At 35.2% G+C, this 25,884-nt stretch overlaps 1 protein-coding gene across 4 annotated transcripts in view; it reads left to right on the top strand.

The window, feature by feature from the left end:
* The first annotated feature begins 3,344 nt into the window (after positions 1–3,344).
* Positions 3,345–25,884, top strand: part of Ret (Ret oncogene) — a 53,254-nt gene continuing 30,714 nt past the window's right edge. For 2 of the 4 annotated variants that reach the window (XM_067359092.1, XM_067359088.1), the window contains exons 1-2: positions 3,345–3,573; positions 4,525–4,766. In XM_067359092.1, coding sequence (XP_067215193.1) covers positions 4,688–4,766 — 79 coding nt within the window. In that variant the 5' untranslated portion in view covers positions 3,345–3,573; positions 4,525–4,687. The remainder of the gene's footprint in view (positions 3,574–4,524; positions 4,767–25,884) is intronic. The other 2 variants (XM_067359089.1, XM_067359090.1) reach the window with 2 other exon arrangements.

Genomic DNA, 25,884 nt, shown 5'->3' with positions numbered 1-25,884 from the left:
ATTTTACCATTATTCTGAATTTTAACAAAGCTTTGTTATATAAAACGCTGAATGAAGAACGTTTAGAAGAATTAAGATTTGAAAATCTCATTAAGAAACTATCAACTTTAAGATTATTACAAAAAATTGTGCCCGTAGTCGATATTCTCTAATGGGTGATATTTTTTCTGTATGTGTGAAATGGAATTGGATTGCTAACCGATATGGCAATGGTGCGAGGCCGTGACTTGACCAGCGTAATACCAGATGGCAAACAACGTTACCATGCTACAATCTCCACGTCTATTTCACAGGGTAAGCTTTATCGTTAGTGCAACGCGCATATAGATAAATTCATGACGCGATCGCTGTAGCGTCTCTCGCTCGTGGGAAGATAGAGGTGCAATAATGTATCTATTGTATCGTTCGCGCTCTCATCGACGTCGCAACAAATAAAGTATTACGCCCGCTATATCGATAAATATAATAATCGATAGCGTGTCGAGCATTGAGATTGCATGGATGTTGGGCGCTAATTCTGAAATATTGCTCTCAGCGAACATAATAAACAAAAGGAAAGAAGCAAATATTTAGAACGATGACTCAAGTATTGAATATGCTGAAATGTACAGCGTAATGAGAGAAAATTGTGAAAGGTATCTATAATCTCCCTTTTAAAAGAACGAAGAAAGATTTAAATTTTAATTAATTAATTAAAACTGCTGACCTAATTCTTAATTATAAGACTTATATATTATGTCAATAAAATAGACTTGAAAATAGCATGAATATAAATTTAATTTGCTTTTAACTTTTGAAGAAAAGAAAATTATAATTGGAGATACATAAAGGAGAGACGTTAAAAATATGATAATCTGATCATCAAGACATCAATTTTTATGAACAATTTCTTTTATGTAAATAATTAATATCCTTTTACTAAAAAGCAAAGCTATTTTTAATTGTAATTGTACCTCATTTTGCGATATACATACTACGTAGGAATGCAATTAGATGGAGTAGACACACATGGCAAGAATCTCACAGGAACATGTAGATTATGCGCAATGGGGGCTCTAATCTCTCAACTATTCTGCTACAGCGAGGGTTCCATTGAATATACAGAATCAATCAACCATCCACCTGGTCATTACATTATTTTTCCCAGCAGAATAACCTGCGTTTTATTTACATGGTATCTCTATAGAAATCTTTTTTTTTGTCAACCACATAACTAAATTAATAAGAATAAGATTATTTTGATATCCATGTTTAAAAATGTTTTACTGATAATAAAGCAAAAGTAATGAAAAAATTTCTAATTTGAAAAAAGTGCGTGACTTCCGCTGACACATCCTTGCATATATCCAGTACATTGTAGAAATTTAATGTTACTTGCAAAACGTAACGTAATTCTCGTGACGCCATTCATCAAATTAATTTGTGCATTAATATTGTTAAAAACAATAATAAAATAAATAATTAAATAACATAATAAATTAATAAAAATTGCAAGAATTTTTTTATCGTCTGAAAGCTCATTAACATTGTACTGTCACGTTCAAAATACAAATATCAGTTTGTCGTAAACACATTTCAAGAATAAAATGCGTCGATAAATTGCATTAAATTTTTCATATCCATAGGTTTTTCGATTCGTCAACGTTGACGGCAAGATGCATATCGCGAATGCAAATGCATCACTCAAAGGTCACCACCGACAACTTGGTTGCATAAACTGTAAATCACGCGTCAAACGTTGGTTCTGACGCAGTGGTCGATTTAACTTTTTACGCAAACTTTGCAAGTAAGCAAGGCAGTGATGCGTAATCTTTGCTAAAACACACGTCTTACGGAGAAAACTGCAGTGACGTCTCTAAACTTAAGAAATCGGGAGACAAATACGTACTTCGCGGAATCGTCATAAGAAACTTAAGCCTTATTAGCGAAAAGCTTTCAGAATCTATAAAATTAAAGAAACAAATATTTAACAAATTTTAATTTTAATATCCACAAGAAATATGTCGCCTATCGTATAATTTGTTTCTCGAACTTATTATTTATCTATTACTTTCTTTATAATCCTTTGTAAGAGTAAAATAAATATATAAAATAATACATATAACAGAAACTGCGAATTATTTTGATGCTTAAAGGGTTCTAAAAAATATAAGAACGACACTGAGCGAGAAAAAGCATTTAGTTAAGTGTATTCGTCGGCGAGAAATGCGCTAAATCATAAAGATGTCTTCTGTTGCGAATAAAACGTCCGTAAAACTGAAAAAACGAGCGGCGTCTAAACGTCGTGCTGTAAATCAAACATGTGTCACGTGCCTAAGCTTGCGCTAAGAAAAATAAAAGAAAAAAGCAGCATTTCCCTCATCCCTAACTACAGACTCGGTACACTGAAGAGCACACTGGCTTCTGCGATTTCACGAGTGCTCGAATTTACGAGATCAAGTGGAAACGGAACGAACCTGTAGTCAAATCAATATGCTAATTAAATTAAAAGAAACGACGAATAATGCAACTTATCGCAGATGAGACAGTTGCGATCGATACGAAACCGTTTGCTACTTGTGAAATAATATAAAGAATGGAATAAATGAAATAAATATAAAGAGTGGCCGAAAATGCGAGAAATTCAATAAAATGGTAATTTATGAGTTGACAGAAAAACTTGTTTTAAAAATATAGCATCCTTTTACATTTAAATACCTTAGGTATTTTTTCGATATATGAATTTGTAATAATTTGCTTATTTCGTAATTTTATTCAAGATTAATTATAAATAATCTCAATTCAAAATAATTGCGAGAAAATATATTATCTATCATCTTAAACGTATTCTTACCTTGGCAATTTTTTATATAAGCTCAACTCATTTATTTATATCATAAATAATGCACTTCATAATACATTAATTATTTTACGTATTTATATCCTAAACTTTTATTTTACTTGCTATTTAATTTGATTTAGATTTGCTTATAAATTTTCACTTGTTATATCAAGATAATTAATTCTTAAAACAAATCCAAAGTAACTAAATAATCCTACATGCTTTTAATCCAATTGTTTCTACTTTAAATCGAAACACGTAAACTCGGGCACCCGCACTTTCTAAAATCTTACAACGAAGTGATTACTGCATGTTGAGGCGGTAATTATCAAAGTACGTAACAATGTGCAAAAGAGGAGTCGCGCCTATTCCCAGTGCGGCCATAGGGGATTCCCTCGACGTTGTCACCCCACGTCACCCCGCGGCGCCCCGCGTTACCCTACGTTGTTTCAGCCGCCCCCAGTGCCAGGGGGGCACGTGCGCACGCGTGGAAAATTGTGTCCGATAACGGCGGGCGTCCCGACATCGCTTTAGTATCGGCTGCAATGCCGTAACGTCGCGACGTCCGGATACGGTCTCTTCTCTCTACGATATTTATGTCTCTAAACAAAACCGTTAAGTGCGATATCGGAAGATGAGACACCGTCTTATTGCAATAAAAAGTCATCTCAGTCGTCCGAGATCTGCGTCGCTCGATGTTGCTCCGGTTGTTGCTCGGCCGAAAGCGAAAGTATAGCGAATTTCGCGTGGAGGTACTGTGTAATATCGGATTTAATGCTAATTGAATGCTGTTTCTGTTATTAATATTAATTTTTGTCGCGATTTCGCTGCAAAAAATGACCGATCACGCAGCTTCCGTTTTTACAACTGCGTAAAGATGCATCGGCGATATTTACAAGATGCACCGTAAGGAAATGCCAATATTCTCCTAAATGACAGGATAAATGTAAACACTTGCGCAATTACGTACAAATAAAAGAAGATTCCACGAAACTTGAAATATATTTAAAAATTTTTTGTAAGTGATAAACAACAGTGTTTTATCTTGCACAATTAATTTGTATATTAAATTTTTTATAAGAAAAAGACTTCTATCTTCTCTTTATCCACAATCTGCAAGAACTGCATGCATATTTATACAGTTCTCTTTACCCAAGATCGTCACCGCTATTATCTCCGAAAATATTGACATTCCTCGACGGGGCACCCTGTATATCTCTGCGCCAAAACGCAGAAACACTTTCATTTAGCATTCACGAAAATCAATTGGTCGTTCTATTTTTTTCTTTCTTTTTTTTATGAACTCCGTGTCGCGTTTTATTTCGCGAAGCAACAATTGTCCGACGCGATTATATTTCATCGTTTTGTCGACTGTAATTTTAATAAAATATTATTTTATTTAACATATAGACTGTATTTTGAAAAATCTCGTCAGTATCAGAGGCGCAATAAATTAACAAACCATAAGAAACTAATAAGGAAAACGGAGCCTAATCAATGCAAAGTTTGATCAATGTCACGTTAGTCACACAACGAATATATTATTATTTCCATTTTTAATCTACACGAGTCGAATGCGGGATTAAAAATGCTATTCCAAATCCGCGGCCTTGTAATACATTCAGATAAATTCAGATGTAAACATATTTTTATGTGATCTCGACATCCCTTTAAACGTCTCGATTCGACTTTCGCGTCGATAGTTAAATTTAAAGTTCACAGATAGAGAAACGCATGTGAAAAACGACGGTGCATTGTTGTGGAAGAAAAATTTCTTCACCGAACCGGTGGAATTTCGAGACGCAGTGACGACTATGTCAGAGTGATCTTTGCAATTGATCGAACGACGAACGTGCGTCATCCATCATGCAGAGCCCTAGATTGCAGTTCACGACTCTACTGTTGTCCTTGCTGATGGTGATAAGGATATTGATGGTCTCAAGTGGTACGTTCAAAAACATTTTGACAATTTTATCATTAAAATATATCCATTTTATTTCTATGTATATTTTCTAGCGCATTATTATCCTAATTGCGATGGATTGAAGCTTGTTAATCGATAAACTTATAACTTTTATAGCTACAAGCTAGATAGCTGCAAGATATTCAATGACTATTTTTCATTTTAGAAAACATATTTTTTTTTGTTTTATTTCTATATTTCTCTCATTATCAAACAATGAGAGATAAAATCATAATTTATACAAGGTGTCTGGGATCACCCGTTAATAGCAGTCCGGAGGTTATTTGAAGACAAAAATCTTTATCTCAAAATGTCGAGGCTACAACAGTTCTTAAAAATGGAAAGTGTTTAAAGTTAACCAATTAAAATGTCAAAATTTCACGCGTTTACTGGACTTTTTAAGTTTTTCATGGTAAATCAATATACGACTATGCCTGAATGCTTGAAATTTTAATAATCTTGATCAATCTCACATCGCATTTAAAAATTACTGTAGCTTCGACATTTTTGCTATAAAAATTTTTATTTTTAAATGATTTTAGAAATATAATATTAATGGATTGGTCTGGGACACCCTATATACATACCGGTGTGCAATTTATGAAGACATTAGAAACATACTTGCAATTTATGGTTTAATATCGTAACCAATAAATCCAAATGCAACAAAACCTCTGAATGTTGACCATTCTACAGTCATCATTGATTTTCTAGCTGGAAACCGTAACAAAAAACAATACGTAATAATTTTTAAAACAAAAATAAACGACAAGCGAGTCGATGAGCGATCTTTCGTCATATGACATCGTGACCGAATCGCCTAAGCCTCACCAGATCCATGATTAATTAATTAACTCCCATCATTGTATGCTAAAATGCCGTATTAAAAGTCTCATTTGCAATCCCATACGTAAACACCGTAGCGTAATGTTTGTGACCTGTTAGATCAAAAAGCTGACGCAATGAAAGTAATCAGCAGTCGCGCCATTATAAAATCTTGCCAGATGTGTGCTATTAAATATTAATTACAAATATGTCGAAATTTTTTATGACGAGTCATTTATGAAGGTCATTCGTTCGATGTCATCAATGTAATTTCAATTTACAAAAAAGTTTATTTGCACGTAAAGATTTAATTTTGTGGAATCGCTCTTTTCCTACACGGAGAAAATTTTATATCAAAAATTACTATGTACGATAGTAGCCGCGGAAGGAGTTATAAAAAATTTTACTATGTTTTTCACATGTAAAACATGGTAAAAATTTTGGTTTTGCCGGTTACTGCCGTGCATAGTAACTTTTGATATAAAATTTTCCCCGTGTAGATTCAATTATACCGCGTCTCAGAGTAATGCTATCGGAAATCAGAATTATGAAGAGCTAATGGCGATTATATCATACAAAGCGTAGCTCTAGATGACAGACAAGTTGATCTAAAGTCACCCTATTACACCAATCCCTAATTAGCGCAGAACGGGAATTGAGAGAGGGTGGGCTACGGGATTAACCTTTGCACTAGGAACGTAATTCTCCGCGTGGCAGATGCGCCGCGTTTTCCTAATGCATCGATGCCACCGTGCTCATCCAATTATCCCCGGCTCGTGCCGCTCGTGAAAAGAATCTATTTTACAGCCGACTCTATAGTTGTATTATTACAATCTCTTATAATATAAAGCCTTCTAAGTTTATAATTACGTTTATAAGTTGTAACTATCAGCTTATAATTATAGCATTGTAGCATTATAACGTTGTAGCATTTATGCGACGGGCCTAATTATTATGATTGCAACATATATGCCAAGCGACAAGATACAATGTTTCACTGACACGTTCAGCGATGCGCGACGGTAAACTCGCATTTAGTTCTGAGTTTAACAACTCGACGTTAAATCGCCTTTTCGCCCAACGCCGAGAGAACATATCTCTCTGCAACTCGGTCTAATTCAATTCTTATCCCCGTGTGCTCTACGGAATACATGTAATTTCCGGGAAGCACACGTCACGAGACAATGCGAGTTTCGTAAATGCGGAAGGCGGTAGGCACTGCAAACGCCGCAAGTTACGGACAGGTCCCGTCCGTCGGTTTTTGCTCGACTTCTCACGCACGCTTGTGGGACTATCGATTTCGTGTACAGCGAACAGAGCCGCACGGCTGCGAAAAAGGGTCTTGGGGGGGGCAGGGTGCATTGATAGGGGCTGACGATAACGCGTTCGCGGAACGCGGCTCCAGGTGCACCAGCAGGGTCGTTTCGCCCTTCAAGCATTACAAGTCGCGTTAGGCACGGTGTTTACAACATGCGTCTAAGTCATATAAGACCCTTACGAAATTATTAGCTAAGACCGTTCGAAAAGAAATTTCGAAATCAAATGTAACAAATAGAATTAAACTAATCACGTTCTAATAATTAATCGCCAATCAGCTCAAAATGCACATATATATTTATGCATAGAGTACAAAGTGCAAAGTATAGCGACAAAATTGATAATCTTTTCGACGATTGTAAATAAATAAGGATTTTTAATTTCAACATTATTAATAAAATAGATCTAACAATTTCAAAAAGAGATTTAGAAAAAATTCTTCGAAAAGCAATTTGCATTTTTACAATACGAGTGCAGTTTGATATGAAATAGAATGTTGTTTTATAAAGACTTGTTGAACCCACAATGATTCTAAACCGAGTTTTGAGTGCATCAATGTGAAATATACGAACTGCATGCTTTCTCCGAGCGATTTCGTAACAATGCCACGCGACGGTTGACATTCACGCTTGACCATGCAACAATGATCGCGATGTCGCGTGCCGACCGGTCAATTCGTGCACTCTCACGTGCATAACTCCGTTGAACTGCGAGAATCGATACCAGCCTTTCGTATGACCACACTTTTTGCTAACAATACGAACCAATATGTCATGCGTGACAAGATTGAGCCGTATGGCAGTTCTGAGTACAGGCTTATCGCGATTATTCTTTTTACAGAATGATTATTTTTCAAGAATAGCTTGACCTGCAAATAAATTACAGCATTACGAGAGAAGAGCAAACCTTTTCTAGCTAATAATTCCACTTAATAAGTTCAAATTAAACATTCGAGTATTTTAACTCTAACATTTACATTTAAATGTCAGCGAGTCGCTTTTAAAATTCTACTTGAAGCGGGATTTATATTTTTAAAAAGATATAAATAACGTCATACTTATTTTTTAATTGCTTAACTGCGTCTGAATATTAAAAACAAGGATAAAAAATCCTCTGAAAAAGCCGCGTGTCTTTAGAATTGAAACGAATGTTTGAAAAGTGACGTCGTAATTCCAAACCTTTGTCCAAGCAAACATTTTGCACAATTATCCATTAGCTACATTGTACACAGGAAAAAAAGTCTTGATTAAACGTATTGTGGGGTAAAAGAAGGCAATTCTTCTTTTAATCAAGTTCAATTTCCAAGATACCAGGCTCGCGTTGCGGATACTATTCGATACTATCGCTCCATCAAGAGTATCTTTCTATGTTTGGTATCGACGGCCCCGGCAAATGTGGCTTTTTGTTACTCTTTTCTTGCCGTGGCCCCAACGCATTAACTTAAAGGGAGGATACGGCGAGGGTGAATGCGGCAGGGTTGGTCCCACCCCACGCAACTCGCGACGACGCTGTGCGGAACTCTAGCATGGCAAGACTGCGCCGGTTTATTGCTCGCGTCACGCTAGCGTTCGCGAGCCGGTCGGTCTGCCAGCAAAATTTGGCATTGATTTCGCCGAAGAAAGCTGCGTCGCGAGTTTCATTGACATTGAATGCGCCATTCAGTGGCAACGCGCGACCTTGGCTGCATTTCCGCGGTTACATTGAGGTCGCGGTGCTATAGTTCAATCTGTCTCTCTAACCGGCGACCGCTGTTATCGTTATCTTCGTCCCGGAAAATAATGAGCGCTCTAAGATAATGAAAGGCCGCCACTGGTGTGTCGCATCAAAATTCGCGACGAATTAACGAGATACCGCGTCAGTGATTAATTATAAGATTAGCGAGAACCATGCGAAGATGTAATTTAGTAGCGCGAACGCACGCGATCGAAGAACGCCGTGGAAGTCAGATACACGAGGGCTAATGACGTTTCGCAAGACAGAGAGAAAAATATACATTTTTTAGAGCTTCAGATGCACGAGCCGATGTGCATCGAAAACTACCGTGCAATGCATGATGAGCTCGCGAAGTATTACAGTGAAAAATATACATAAAATTCGCAGTGCACATATAAAACTCTTGCCCGACATGATATAGGATCGCAAAATACAGAAAATATGGGCAACCGGACAAATATAAAGCTACCGACGCAAAAAGATGGGCGCAGCGTTTGGTTGCGATAAGCTTATCGCGAAGGGATAACACGTTGTCGCGGGACAAGTATCAACATTTCACACGTCAAAAATAGAGAGCGGCGTAATTTCGCGTGACATTCCTCACTGATCTTGCTATCTTGCGAAATTCTTAGCGCAACTGTGCCGAAACTAGAACGTTAGATCTCAGGCGCGGTCGCGCACAATAGCGTCCACTGTTGACGGGGATTCTGAAAGGGGCCCGTTCATGATACTATCAATAAAAGCGCCGTGAAAGGTCGATAAGTACAAATCGTCGAGCGATGTGAATCCTTTTGGAGCGCGCGCGTCACTCGCGCCCGACATTTATCGTCCAGCTGCAATAATGCCCTTTTATTTGCGGACCGAACTATAGTATCCGCGATGTCGTATCCGTAACCGCCACTGAGAACTGGCCTGGAATCGATAATCGAAACTCTGCCGCATCGACGATAAAACGTCGCGAATGAATGTTAATCTGACGTAAACGACACCCACGCGCCTGTCGGTATTTATGCGAGTAATTAATGAACGTTATCGCGTGATGGGCGATTTTGGAATAAAAAAGACACGTCGAGCCGAAGACAATACGAGCGTGAATTGCAAAATGTCATTAAGAAAGCACTCTCGATGAAAATGTCAACTAAAATTAGATTCGTTATAAATCGTGAAATAATCCAATGGAATACTAATTCCGCTTTTTATTCTTCATTAATTGACTTATTATTAATAATTCCATGATTAATGTAACTTATACGATTTATAATCATATATTTGGACTAAAATATAATAACGGTATAACGGTGTCTTGTATGGAATGTAATATTTTTAATGATCACAGACGTAGCGTATAACAACCTTTCTCCGTTTTTGTATTAATAGAGGTTTGGACTCGCGCGTCAAGTCATCGCATACCATGAATAATAATGAGAACGGCGAGACTCTTTTATTAATGACGCGGCAGAACACGCAGCGATGCAAAACGTCTGGCCTGGGTCTCTTCACCGCAAAGTTACGGACTCGTTGTCGGCGATACATTTTACGGCGGCATTACGGTTGCCAGGTACCAGGTACAAAAGGAAAACCGCTGTTACGCTCTCAAGTGGATAACCTTTCTGAAGCGTGGGAGCTCTTTAAGAATTTACTATGATCATTTCATTATTTAACGAGACGCACAGCTGCGTACACTAATATATTAATCCGCATTATTTTATAATCGCAAAAAATAATTAATGCTGGTTATCAATTTTATAAATATATTAGCGCTTCACGAAGTCAGCGGTAGTTTCTTTCTACTGCATAAGCATTTTAAATTATAAATGTCATCATCGTTGACAGACAATGATCGAAAATTAATGCACATCACAACTACAGGACAGTTACGTTAAAATAGGAAAATCAAACATCGCGTGTCGCACCGAAATCGTTAATCAAGACGGATCCTAAAAGCAGCCCTCACCCTCGTTGCAGCCTAATCAAAGAGCGCACGTGCATTATGCGCACGTACGGGTCGATTTTCAGCACTCAGCGGCGAGGAAAGGTGTTACGGCGATCAAGTTTGGTTAATAGAAACTGGCAACTTGCCTAAAGAAATTTCGAAGTTTAGTGGAAATACGAAGTATATAAAAAATATTTGAAAAAAAAAGTTGAAAATTTTAGGATCGGTAAAATTAGCACCTATTCAACCGCTGGTTTTCTCGTACGATATATTCAATTACAAATTTATTTATAAAAAATATTTTTTAGTCGTAGTTTTATTACAGAAATCAATTGTTCAATCAGGTAGTGATTGATAGAATATTCCTTGTATCGAACACTTGAGTTTTCGAAGATGAATGAAACAAGCAAACAACATTCCTGCAAGTACGAAATTTCTTCGAAATTGCACGCTATTTTCCCATCTGAACTGTTCTGAAGTGCTGCCTATGAATCATTGCCTGACAACTGTTCCGTCCCAGCGAACTAATGGCCAGAAGCAACGAAAGGAGATTCGAGTCTTAGAAGAAAGTGCATCAGAGTCTCGAGTGTGTATAAAGGTTGTTCCAAACTTTTTCTCTGCATAAATATCTCAACATGCTCCATTTACGCAGATAAATTGCTGCAAAAAACACCTACGTGCTGTTGACGGACGGATTATTCGGTGGTTACTTCCGCGCTTTCTATTTTGCGAAACACGCGAAATAACGCGCATTAAGTAATACGAAAATTGCGTGGTAATTTAATAATTCGCTAAGTAAAAAAAAGACGCTTTCAATGGTAAAGTGTGAGTGTGAGTGTGACATTTAATCAAATTAATAACTCCATCACGGAACAAATGTTGAGAAAACGTGCGACAAATTATACTTTCGAGAGAAACTGGGTTAGAATTATTCATATCACGAAAATGTGTCAGTTTTCAGAAAAATACTGTTCTTTATAAAACCCTATTTCATTATTAAAATGATTCAAATATCACTTTTTTATTTTATTTTCTTTTAAAAGAAAAAAAATTGTGTAGAAGATTTAATCAGTTAAATGCAACAAAATCAAACAGGCTATTACTTTGCTAAAAATAAAAGCATTCAGCGACGTCAAGGAAAATGTGAAAAGGACAGTGAAAAATTCTAAAAAAGAGCGTTTAAAGCGAATAATACCAAAAATAAAGTTCAAGTGGAGTAAAATAAAATATAAAAGTAATTTTTCAATTTTTTACATCTCTCTGAACTTTGCAATTTATAAATTGTGAACTGTCCTGCTATTACAAATTGAAACAACATTTTATGAGCTTGATTAATCATTGTTAATGAAGCAAACCAGAAAATGAGACAAAGCAAAGTGTTGGGGGAAGAATTGACGGTGCAGAGTAAACCAAATAATTGCTTTAGGACCATTATGCCACCGCACAATATGGACGTATATCGACCGGTATATCCTGCACATTCACTATACATACACACTTTATACTACGACTATAGCTCGTAGGAAAATAAAGCTCGGACCATTGTTTCGAGGCATGCAAGTGCCTGGCCTTAACCCCGACCGGTTCGTCCTTCGTTTTTCCTCGTATCTCTAATCTTTCCCGATCAAATTCTCGTCGAGTCCTGCAGAATTATTATTATAATTTAATAGTACTCAGAATCGAACAACACCACTTCAACTGTACGTATATATAGTTATAGGCACAACATTAAGCCTGCGAATTGATCGCGCTATAAAATAATAGACGAGTAGCGAAGAGAGGATTCCATCGCGCACCTTGGCCTTCCCGTGACATTTCACGAAATGTAAAACTATGCCACCTACACACGATGGTCACGTGTGTCCACTGAGCATAATCGCGAGTGCTGATCTCTCGTGTGTGACGTACGGTGGATGCGTTTATGAAATGAAATACCCTTCGCGCTATGGCTACGACTATCGTAAATGTCGATTCCTATCTTTTCCACAAACGCTTCCTCTCTCGAAGTTCGCCGCTGTGCACATCCCAGGAATATTAATCTATGTCCTCGTGGCGGCACAAAGACAACACGTTCATTAATTTAATAAAGCTCGGTAACGAGCGAAGACGTGGCACGAGTACGTTCGACACAATGGCATCAGCACCAACAAGAATCCACGCACGATCGTCTACATGCACCTTGTATAATTTCGCGGTTATCGAAAGGCGATCTTGTATATCGTAACTACCGAGCTTCTATAAATGAATATGATACAAAAAGCAAATAAACAATAATAAAGAAGAAACATAAATTAAGCTTATAAAATATTGTTGCGATATACAGCGGCAAAACAAGTCACAATTTACAATTTGCAAAATTATTGTAAACTTGTGAGATTTGTAGAAATTGTGCTTTAATGCGTAAATTAATTCATTAGTTACTATAAAAATATCAGTTAATGAAACGAGAATGTACTTAATATAGCTTACACGATAATTGAAAAAAAATTATTAATTTTTAAACTATTAACGTGATTACATGCGCTGTTTTCTCTATTCACCGTAGCTCACAACGTATGAACTTCATCTATTATTCGTGCGGCATAATCTGATAAGTACAGAACAACCGACTTACATCGGTAAGTCGATATCTCTAAAGTTAACATCAGCGATAACAGAGTTGCAGGGCGTAACTTTTACATAAATCTCTCTGATCTATATAGTGCATTAAAAGGGCGTTAAAAATACTCAATATTTTCGACGACACCAATTATCGCCAACTCTTTCGTGTTGACATCGATATAGCGTGAGCGATTCGGGCACGTAAAGCTTTACGGTATCGCTATCTCTCTTTCTCTCCCCCGCGCGTATCGCGAGACGATGCAATCGTCTCGTCGAAAATTCCTAATATTTTATAGAATCGTTATGACGGCCGTTATTGAAGCCCCGGGCGCCGAATAAAAGAACGTTTTGCGAAGAACAACGTCTGCTTTATGAGAACACGCCCGACGGACGTAACGGCGATTACGTGACTCCAAGTGAGCATTGTTTGCGTCGCGCCGCTGCTCATAATGAATACGGTATTATTAACGCGATGTAATGGGACCGCGCGATAATGTAATCGAGGGACTCGCCTCCGCGGCACGAACGCTCGTTACAACGCGCCGTTGTAATTTAATCTGAATATCGCCGCCCCGGTAAAAAGAACCAAAGACACACATGTAGGTAAAAATCTATCCTCGGTCGGTCCCACAAGAGAGGGTTTCTCGCCACACCCTGTAACCTACATATCGAGAACGTACATGCGACACATGTATGTGTAACGACGACGACGATGACGGTGACTGACCGTTGACATTTGTCGCTAATTAACTGTGTACAATATCCAAGATGGTTTCACGTGTATAAAAGTAGATTTCCCCGTGCGATACGACTGCGATAGTACGTATCTTACGTGGAGATAAAATTCGGGCGCGGGTCTGATAAATGCATCGCGCTTAGCAGCTAAATATACCGCTGTAAAATTTCGCTGCGAGCCGCAGTTGAGTCACGTAAAGCTCCCAGTATCTATTTAAATTTTTTCGCCCAGGATTTCAAAGTTAAATGCGGTAGATGTGATTAATTGTGTAGATATCGCGCGCGATATATCTCAACTGGATCAGTGAAAAATACGATAACCTTTGCTGTTTTCATAACGTCTGACCTTTAAGTGGACAGCCGTACGTCTTGGCTTTAAATGGAACATTGCGGAATAGTCAAATGAGTTGATAAGTTAAAGCGCGACAAGGACAAACCGCGAATCGAACAACTGACTTTTCGCAGACTATCTAGATTATATTTAGATTAACGATGTCTGCATCGATAGTCAATAAAAAATGAAAGGTCAACAGCAGGAAACAGTTTCCCACTGTATGTGCTTCGCTTAAATTATGACAAATTAATAAATACGTATATAGCCAAAGTCTAATCGATTAAATGTAGATGCGATAATTTATATAGATGATGAATGTAACGATTCATAATAAATACGCTCTGAACTCTGTTCAAACAGTAGGATCGGCAGCGATGAATTTAAAGTCATTCTAATCTAAAAGTCTGATGTGATTCGAGCCTGCAACAACCGGACGGGAAAAACGATACAGGGAAGTATGAAAATGTATTCGCCGTTGTATTTTTCACGCGATGGCGTCTATGCAAATGCGGGGACCAACCTAAGAGGTAAACAGAATTCTCTCGCTGAATGTTCCACCTGGCGCTTCTGCATAGAGTGTCAAAGACGCAACTCAGATATTTCACTAATTTCTCGCCATTTTTAATACTTTAATTACATGTATGTTGTATAGAGTTCACTCCTTTGCACATATTTCTCTGCATCATTTAAATAAGTTAAGTAATTATTTGTAAAATTGGAATTACGTTTTCTCGATCATCTTGTATCTTGTTTGTATCGCAGACTCTATCTTCGAGAATTTCCGCGCTAAATCCCTTTAAGCCACGAGTGTTCACGGCTGTCATGCGCTTCATAATAGACCATTAATTTCTTCGTCAGGCTTCTTCAGCAGTTCGCTGTTGTGCCCATATTACACTTATTGTATAGTTTTCCCAACGGAAATCATCCATTTTCGTGCTACGCGACACGGCGACAAGCCGTGTATCTCGGCCGACACATGCAGAGTGATTAAAAAAGACACGGCAACACTTTGGTGACCTAATACATGTCGAACAAAGTTTGCGCAATCTGGGTTACCTACATATACATATAAACACGTAACATTGCAGTAAGGATAGTAACAAGGGAATAATAATTATAATAATATGAAAATCGAGGAAAATTAATTAATTATAAAAGCTGACCAAAATTAATCAAATCAAAATCAAATTGAAAGATTAAATTAACCAAGATCAAAAGCTGTCAATTCAACAATTATAATATAAAATTAATCGTATAATGTAATGGAGAATAATAATAATTGTATAATCATACTATTGATAATTATATGATAAAATACTATTTGGAGTTGAGTTTAGAATCGATACATTCGGCACGAAATTTATTCTTTTGGTGGAAATAGTTTACATAATCACAAGAAAAACACGACAGATCTCTTTAAATCCTTTTCTTCTCAAAAGAAGGATTGAACATATTAAGGGACCACTCAATGGAGGTATAGCAAGCATTTTTGGTGGAAAGAGACATCCCCGAAGCGTTAAATGTCGTTCCTTTCAGTGAAAGGATTTAGCGTGCTGGAAAAATCCGCGATAAGCCGCATGTATATACGTCAGTTATATATGTAACGCAAACAATTCACATCTTTCTAATATTTACGCAGGCGATATCGAAGTCGCAAATGGCACCGCACGTCCGATCGAAGATCGACTCACACTACTGACTGCGGAGTGATATAAATCTCGCGGCGCGGACGCAGAGAAGCAAACGAGAATTAATCTCATTCGTAAATACGAATGTCCGTGCCCGCGGGAACGAATAGACATGAATCACGAAACGGACAAAAATGTTCGCACTTTCGAATGCTGCACGTATGCGAAAGCGACTGCACGCTCGCCGTTTGCATTTTGACGAAATAAAAGAAATATGAGATAAAATAAATATGAAGCTCGTCGAGATGTTTGACGTATTTTGCGTGGAATATTTTATTCCTGAATGTTAAAGCTTAAAAATAGTTCTAATATGATATAGCGCAACACGATATATAAAGTTAGTGTATAATTATTTATTTGGATGTGATATTATCCACATTTGTCTTTTGTTCACTTCTGACATTTTCTCTGTTGTAGCTTTTGCATATATCAAGAGTTTTAATTGAAAGAGATAATAAAGAATGAGATAATAAATTTAAAAATTAATATTAAATGTGTCAAGTTATATTAGGTAAATTGCAACGACGCAGTAGGATTGAAAAATATCGTAGATTTTAATCAGTGATATGTAATCGCTGACCCTTGCACTATCAACGAATCGTTCTAAATATCGACGCGGAAACATCGTTACATTATCGCGTGTATCGATAAACTGCTATTTATGACTTGAACGGGAAATGAAAGAGCGTATATATAGAAAGTGCCACATATTCAATAAAAACATAGACAAATATATAAAACATTGAGAAGGTCTGTTAAGTTACAAAAAAATGTAAAATTTTATTAAAAATATTAATTCCATCTTGTGTTATCTAGGTATATTATTGTAAAATTATTTATAAAAAATATTTTCCAAGAATTAAAATCTTGAAACAATATGTCAAAAAAAAAAAAAAAAAAAAACAGACAAAGCTTTCTATAAATAGCTATTGCTTATCATGCGAGTATTAGAAAAGGTTAATTAAGTCCGTTCGATCCCACTCCGATCGGTGCGTTGACACGGGCGTGATGCCAGCTAAATTAGCATGGTCATACGCTCGGTGTTGACTGTATCATTTTCGCGGCGCATCCGCAACATTATCGCTCGAAACGTATATACACGAGCAAACAGAAAACTGTCGCGCGCATACGTTACCTCCCGGGTCTGTCAACATCATTCTGCGACATATCCGTCCAACTCGATATAACCACAAAGAGGACGAACCTGCACGCGCATCCGAAAACTAAATTCTCCGAACCGACTGCCACACGCTCGTTTACATGAAAAGATATCTTCGGGGTGCAACTTGCATCCCGAGATAGCTTTTCGCCGCAGATTAATGCACTTTGATGTTCCAATTGTACCAACTACGAAGAAAGTTCCGCTTGTCTCAAATTGCTACTTGATAGCAGAAAGATATTGAAAGTTTTCTTTTAGTTTATACTAAATATAAATTACAATTTTAAAGAAGAAAAATGTCGCTTGTAATGCCTAACCTTTAAAAACAGGAAAATTCCATTTTTATTTTATAACTTTGCAATATTTTTGGAAATATTTGCAGAGTTTTATATTATGTGTGCGCGTTAACAAAATAATAATTGTTTTTTAGGTTGTGTTCAAGTTAGTATTTTTTACCAGTTTCAGATTAAAAATTCAACTGTAAATGGAACAAAGCAAAATAGGAAAAATAGACAGGCTAAATTTAAAGTTCGGATAATTTACCGATTTTCTTCATTCTCCCTCGAATTTGTAATATAATTTGTCATTCTGCGGATACAGGAGGATTTAAGGCTTAATACCACGGAAAAACGAACGTCGGAAAATTCAAACGACGTCGATTGTCTACATCTGCTATTCTGAGAACGAACAACGTTTTGTTTTTCGACGCCTACAGAATGACTCGGACAAATATGTAGCGATGAGTTACGAATTAAAGCGCAACCGCTATATTATGTAAAAGGTTCGGCGAAATGCTGCAAAAACATGCTTCAAATACAGATTGCACCAAACATATAGATTTCATTTTTTAATTTATTTTCTTTAATATTTTGTACTAAATAGAATTATATCGCAAACCGCAAGTGCTTAATACGATTTAAAATATAAAATATAAATGCGCTTAAAAATTTTTTTTAATTTGGAATGCAAAAAAGATATAAAATAATATTTCTTACTTCAAATATTTACGATAGTATAAGCTTGAAATATTTTTTATCTCTGATTTTATATGTAACTTGCAGCAGTGAATTAATTAAGGAAGCTTGACAAAAGATTTTATATGATATGAAGAGGCATAATTTAACGCAGCATAATTTAACGATCACGCAAAGTGCACCGATGGCATAAGCAGCGGCATCCAAGCCAAATTTAAAGTATTCACTCTCATATAAGTTTTAAATAAACAATATAACTATATATAAATATATTGCATAAATATTCGATAAAGAATGAAGATAAATATATTAACAAAATTATAAATGCAATATTTAACAGTAGATTATTCTCAGAAAATAATGATCAATTTTAATCTATCCAAGTTTTATATGCCACTTTCGTTATTAATTATTATAAAATAAATATTAATTTTGTACATTATTATTATATATTGCTTGACGAACGAATGTTTTATATATAAAAATTTTTCTTGTATTGTTCACAAATTTCCTTCTTTTTCAAAACTTTTAATTGTTTTAGCATTTTCCAACATTATTATATTTACTTATTTCTACTATTTTAATTTAATATTTCATAAATTTATTGTATTTCTGAATAATATGCGTACACAATATAATCGTTTTTTTATTTTTCCAAAAATAGAGATTGACCTTTATTTTCTGAACAATCTGTATTGCAATAAAAATTAATTCACTCACCAGTCGATGCATTGCCAGTGTATTGTCGCTCCGCTGCTCCTCTATTTTATTTTGCATCTGATCGCAGCTTTGCTCTCCGAATCACTCGTAATTACGCACACGCAATCAAGTGAACACGAGAATCGCCCGTTGTTTCGTTCGACACTCCCGACGATTATTTATCCGCGCACTCCGATATAATGCATTTCGAACAAATATACAACGCGAAATATGACAATACGCTTGATAGATTCATCCGACATACCGATTTATTATAAATAATGCGCGTTTAACTGTAAAAAAAATTCGAAAATATCAACGACGAAAAATTAGAGAAGATTTCGACAAATCTTCTAGATAACAACTCAACGAGACAAAGTCCATCGTTATCACGTAATTGATGCACTAAAACGATCGTCCGTAAACTTATTCGACACTCCCGACACGCGATCACACACGCGAATAGTACAAAAATAAAATTTTCAATACTGTCTAGTCGATGTCCGCACTGACTGCTCGATGAATCCGTTGCGACAATCCCTCGATGCTTTTTTCGATGTTCATCGATGCTTTCGTTGATAATTCTCGATGTTTCTGATATTGAAAGGCATTCGCGACACTCATTTGATGAGCGAATAACGCGAAATAAGTACGAATGTTGTATTGAATGGAAAATGATTGTGTAAATGTTGATTGTAAATGAAGCTTTATGACAAAACGCAAAATTAATTCGACGATTAACTTGGCGATTAACGCGTTGATTGCAATCGCGCAAGTAAAATAATAACTCAAGATAATTACTCGTCGCTAAGTACAGAATTTCCGACACTCGTTTATTACGCAAAACTCGTTTGAAACAAAAAAAAATAAGATGTAGAAATGAGGAGTAATCACGACTCGACTTAGCTCCAAGGACGCTCAACGCGAACTGATCAGCAATGAATAAAATTCGTAACGTATGTGTTTACTCGTCTAATTTTACGCTACTTTTTACGCGGACAACAAATATTCCCTACACAAAATCTTTTAAAATTTTTCTTACACAAAATCTTATTAATATATTAATAAAAGCGTTAAAGTTACATTGAAAACTTGAATTACAAAATTTAAACCACACCACTAGATAGATATTTAATTCTGATAAATATTATATATTGAAAAAATGTGCAGTATTTATTTCAGTTATTTAACAATGTAAAATTCTGCTATGTGATTTATTTAACTTTTCGTTTCCATGCAGAAAAATTTTGATGAATGTGACAATTTATTAAAATATTAACAAGATTATTGATCAATGATACAATCTTAAATAAAATAATTATTTTATAAAATTCGGATTATATCTGATGTACGCCTTAATCTTTAATAAAGCACAACGCGAGAAAATATAAAACATTATAACTAACTCTTATATAATGTAATGCGGCCGAGCGATCCGACGGGAGACACAGCTGGTATCTCGAGTTCCGAGCTTCGATTTCCAGGAAAACACGTACGAAACGCAACACACGCTAACAACGCGTATTCCGGTAATTTTTAGAAAACGTAAAGTTACGACTTACCACGTTATATTTTTGTACGATAATGCCTTTCAATATCTCGCTCTCGCATTTTCTTACCTGTAAATAAAATATCACCATTGATTATATAACAATATTATATTGAATATACATATAATAATATTATTGTATATCTTTTATATTTTATTATTTTAACCGGTTCCTATTTTATTTATATGCATATACTATTTGGGTAAACAATATTCAATACACAGATATTTATAATAATACGCTTAGTGTTTTTTTAATTAATGTTTGATTTGTTATGAGAAAAATTCTATAATACTCTGGAAATACTGGTTTGAAATTTAGCTTTTCTTGGCAATATTTGATTGCCATACGTTATTTAATATTTATGTCATATATAGTCTGATTTTAATTAAAATCTTTTCACGATTGAAGCGCATATACGTAAAGTAGTGTATGCACTAACGAAATGTAGAAAATATATCGCTTCCTGCAAAGCATCGATTGCATCATGTATCGATGGCTTTTATGTGCACACGTTTCGATTCAACAAGCATAACAGCAATAAGAAGACGTAACATTTTATGGATACATATTTGTTACGCATAAAACGAAAAGTTTCCGAGAAGCTTTGCTCGAGGTTGATATGATTCTCTGAGATGTTACTAAAAAGTAAATCAATTATAAATTTTTGCGATACTTACAAATAAATTCAATTAAAATAAATGTGTTTCAAAGAAAACAAAAGCTTTCTTTTCTTTAAAAAAAGATCATATAATTTGTTCATTGTGTAAAATATTAAACTTCATTTTTTAGTTCCATTATAATATTGAAAATGCTACAATAAAAATTCAAACAAAATGTGTTTATATTAGATAACCAACAAAGTTCGTACGGCTTTTGATAAAGTTTATTATCAACAAAACCGTGCCAACTTTAAAAGATTAAGAACGCAAACATTATGAAGATATAAATTAGATCAATAATTATTTACGTAAAAGCACAATTAACCCAGACTTTACATGTACTAAAATTAACATAGAACCACGTATAAAATTAATTAATCATCTACTAAACACGAAGAGGCAAAATTAAGGAAGCAGTCGCGTGTTGGTCGTGAGGCGATTGCGATATGAAAACCGGGCCATGTTTACCGAGACTTTGATTAAGTTCTCGGCACCTTATTGCCGGTAAAAGCGCGTCGGTGTGCGGTCGGTCTTTGGGTAAACTTAACTTGGCTGTGAAGCCAAGAATGGAACATAAAAGTCCAGTTAAAAGCAATTATATCCCGTCCGTTAGATAGAGGGATGGGCGAGGAAAAATCGATGATCATCGGGAAACACCTACATATCACGCGCAAACTCTCATTGCGATAATCAAAGCGATGTGCCGCAGTCCAATCGACCCGATTCGGATTAACGCATTCCGCGGGAGTAATCGTTGTTCATAATTTATTCGCTTAATTTATTCGCCGTGGCACGAGAACATCGTGAATTAGTTCCGCTACCGGCAGAAATTACGCCCGCCACATCGGCTTGCGCATCTAACGAACACCGAGACTTGCCTGGCATGCAAGTTTAATCGGCAAAATTTAAAGCTAACATTATCTTTGCGACTATTAGAAAACAGTGTGATCTAAGTATTTGTGGGAAAATAGAATTGCAACTGGTCTGAAGTTAAATATGTTAATTGAAAAGTATTCCTTCTAAACATTTCCGTGAGAATATTTCACTTTCATCAGAGATATTTCCGCGGTGACTGTACGATTAAATCAACAAGTTGAACTTTATTATCTCGATCTATCCACAAATTACATTGATTTATTGCACCGATTCTCTCTCTCTTATTTTACTATTTTTTTATATATTTCTCGTGCAAATATTTAGTTGTATTTTTCACACTGTAGCGCAAAATAGTGCAGAAAAAATATAACGGAGCATAAATCCCGAACAATATATATCATCCAACATTTTTTTAAATTTAACTAAAATTGCACCATGCGATTTTATCTCGTCGACTGAAAATAAATGCCGCGAGAAACAGATGTTAGAGAAGGGCAGTGAGATAGGCGAGATTACAAGGACGAGATAAAAAGGTAAAAACTTCCCTTTAATAAGTAACCAACTCGTCGCGAGAACGAAATTGCGGCGCGTAGTGAACAAAAAAAAAAAAAGGAATTGTGTACAGTTTCTACTTTGCGAAGAGTCCTTCTCAAAGTTCTTGTTTATTTCCGCAATGATTTTATTACTTCGTAGCACGCGGAAATTTGGTTCTTCGGCAAGTTTGTTACCGTGAAATGCAGCTAAGCGCATTGTCGCGCGTCGCACTATTATCTCGGTTTGTTGTGATCGTAAAATTTAATGTGCATGGTGTACGGTAAGCGAATTACTTAAGCCCGGCATCGTAATACCGTCAGTAGTATTATTCACTATAGATAAGGCCGATTAGCAACGCGGATGTAAAGTTAATAACATCCTTTGACCCAATTTTGCTCAACAGAATATTACGCTCATCAATAATTGAAATCTAGCTAATGAATAGTAAAGTAATTATGAGTTTTTATACAAGTTTTTATAATAATTCTATAAATTCTATAAGTCAAAGAATAATTTTAATAAAATAACATTATTAAATTATAGTTGATGTGAAATAAGTGTGTTTCTGTGATTATTACTATTGATTATTCACGAAAAATGGTTTATATTGTAAACTAAGAATTATAAATCATATACGTAATATAATAATACTTAATATGATGTTCTGCAAAAAATCAAATGTGTGTATATAATTTTAGTAATTTAAGTTTTACTATTCAAATCTCAAAATAATTATATATACAATATTTTATTAATCAAATTATTGATTATTCATTAGAGATATAATTACACACAGAAATGAGCGGTATGGTATTATTAGGGAATTACAGATAACTATGCAAAATTTATAGATTGCTTGTATTCGATTTCTCACCCGAGAAATTCAAAATTATTGCTTTTCGCAATAAATATTACGTAAAATATTAAATAAACAATATTATGTATAGAATAAATTGCCACAAATTCAAAAAATTCTATATATTTACATTAATAAAATAGTAATTACTTCTTATCTTATTTCATTGACTATTTCTTACCTCTGCTTCAAATTAATGATTTAGTTGCAATTGCAATAACATAATATAAAATGAAAAAATATTATAAGCGGATTAAATTTGAAATTTATCCTTCTCTTTACTATCCCTCCAAGTTATATTATTTCGCGGATGCAGAAGGATTAGAGCTTAATGCTGCGGCTAACGAGTGTCGAAAAACGACGTCGACTACCTCTATACAAATGATTAACGTAATTTCAAATGTAGAATGTAAATTGTTGAATATTTAAAAAAAAAACTTTATTCAAAGTGCAAAAAAATGTATATTTCTTATTTATTAAAATATGCTATTTTTTGACGAAAGGCGGTCCAAACAGATCGCGATCGATATGAATCACAAATATCGGAATTCATTTTATCGCGATCGAGCGAATTAGTTAGTACATTGAGATTTATTCGATACTTGTAACGCGTCGACAAGACGACGAGCTCTTGATCAACGGAAAAATCTCAGAACTGTCATGGCGGACGCGACACTGACCCACGCAAATACTTATATTAGAGCAAACTCCATTACCTGCTTCGATGAATCCCTCGATGCTTTTATCCGATGTTTTCTCCGATGCTCCTCGATGTTTCTGACGCTGAATGACACTCGCAACACTAAAGTAATCGGCGTAAGATACACACGAAAGATCCATATCGAAAAACGAAAACCGCCGACCGACGCGAAGCGATGACTCGGACAACAAAAAACGAACTCGCGCGCATTCGCGATCGCGCCGGCGAAATAATGCCTCAAAACAATCACTCATCACTACATTCAATTATCTTGATACTTACTAAGATACAAAACTTCCTCGAAACAAACAAAAAAGACGCAGAAACACGACACCAGCCCAATCCGACTTCTTTCCGGGAACGTTTAGCGCGAACTGATTGGTAAAGTAGCTACATCTGTGACGTCACGGTTAGTTGGCTAATTTCATATTACTACGCGGAGCAAAATAATCCCTACGCGCGGAAAGATTTTTTAGCACTTTTACATGTTATTCATTTAGTATCATGCATTTTATCATTAATAATAACTTTATTAAAATATTCTACTAATAAAACTACAATAAATGCATTTAATAAATTTATTAAATTTATTCAGTGAGTATGCAGTTTCAAACGCTACGCGGCGTAGAAATTCCTGCTTGAAATAAAACGCGATCCTATTATTCGTTGTAATTTATCAGAAAAAAATTTTTAATAACGCGACTTTCCTTGAGATAAATTGATAAAAACATTATTAATTGTTTAACTTCCAACTAATAAATATTTTATGTTGGTAAACAACATAAAAAGTTATCAAACAGTGCAATTTTATTTTCAAATTAACAGATAGGTAATATTAAATTAATTAATGCAGATATAAAGAGATAATTATAATTTCAATTACTTCGTATTCATTTATGGCAAATGTCACGGCTTAAACTTAATTAACATTTTTTTAGCAAGTTTCAACGCAACAAATTTTAAGCAAAATGTATATAGTTTGAAATAGATAAAGATAATTACTTTGGGCTATCTGATGTACGTTTTTTGGCAAGCTACGAGAAAATATGAAACATTGTTCTATCTCTGATCAAATCCAACACGGCCGGACAATCGTAGGGTTTAACGGAAGGTACATACATGGCTAGTATTCAGTTTCAGATTCTAGGAAAGCCGTACACAAAAAACATCGCGTGACATTGACGATATACCGCAGTGATTGTTTACGAATTTCGGAAGCCAAAACTTGATGTCGTATTTTTATACGATGCTGCTGTATGCCCTTTCAATATTCTGCATTCGCATTTTTCTACCTACCCTAAATAAAAGGTATTTTTATTTCCTTGACATGTGCATTATTTTCATGCGCGCACGATATTGGATACTTTTTCTATTATTTTAATAATTCTCTCTGCTTTACGAGCATTTTTATAGATGTACTGACCTTTATTACATATGCTCGTTAGTAATTGAAATGTGTGTCTAATTGATAGAAAAATAATTATATTTTAATATAAGATTTATTATAATTTGTTGAAGTAAGCATTAAAATAGAACTATTGAACTTTTCAGATTTAATGTAATTTAATTAAACGTAAAATATATTATTATTATGTTTTAATTATTTGCAGAAAATATTTTATATTATGAGCTGACAATTTTTTATATATATTTTAGTGTTATTACTTAAGAGCTCAACTTTTATATGGCAATTCCACTGTCAAAATTTCATAATAGTTACCCACTCAGTGTTTAATTAGCCAGATTATCGATTATTTGTTTAGGATGCAATTAAGCAGAGAAATATGTCATGCGAAATTATGAAGATAATGGATAACTATGCGCAATAGATACTGGTAGCCGACATTTCAACCAATAATTAGCTCGAAATTGTTGCTTTCTGCAACAAAATACCACGAGAGAGATATGTAATAGATAAAATTATTATATAAATTATGTGTAGTA

The sequence above is a fragment of the Linepithema humile genome, chromosome 7 (assembly GCF_040581485.1).
Source record: "Linepithema humile isolate Giens D197 chromosome 7, Lhum_UNIL_v1.0, whole genome shotgun sequence".
In the NCBI taxonomy this organism is placed as follows: domain Eukaryota; kingdom Metazoa; phylum Arthropoda; class Insecta; order Hymenoptera; family Formicidae; genus Linepithema; species Linepithema humile.
The sequence above is the reverse complement of the archived record's forward strand: the minus strand, read 5'-3'. Positions and strand labels throughout refer to the sequence as shown.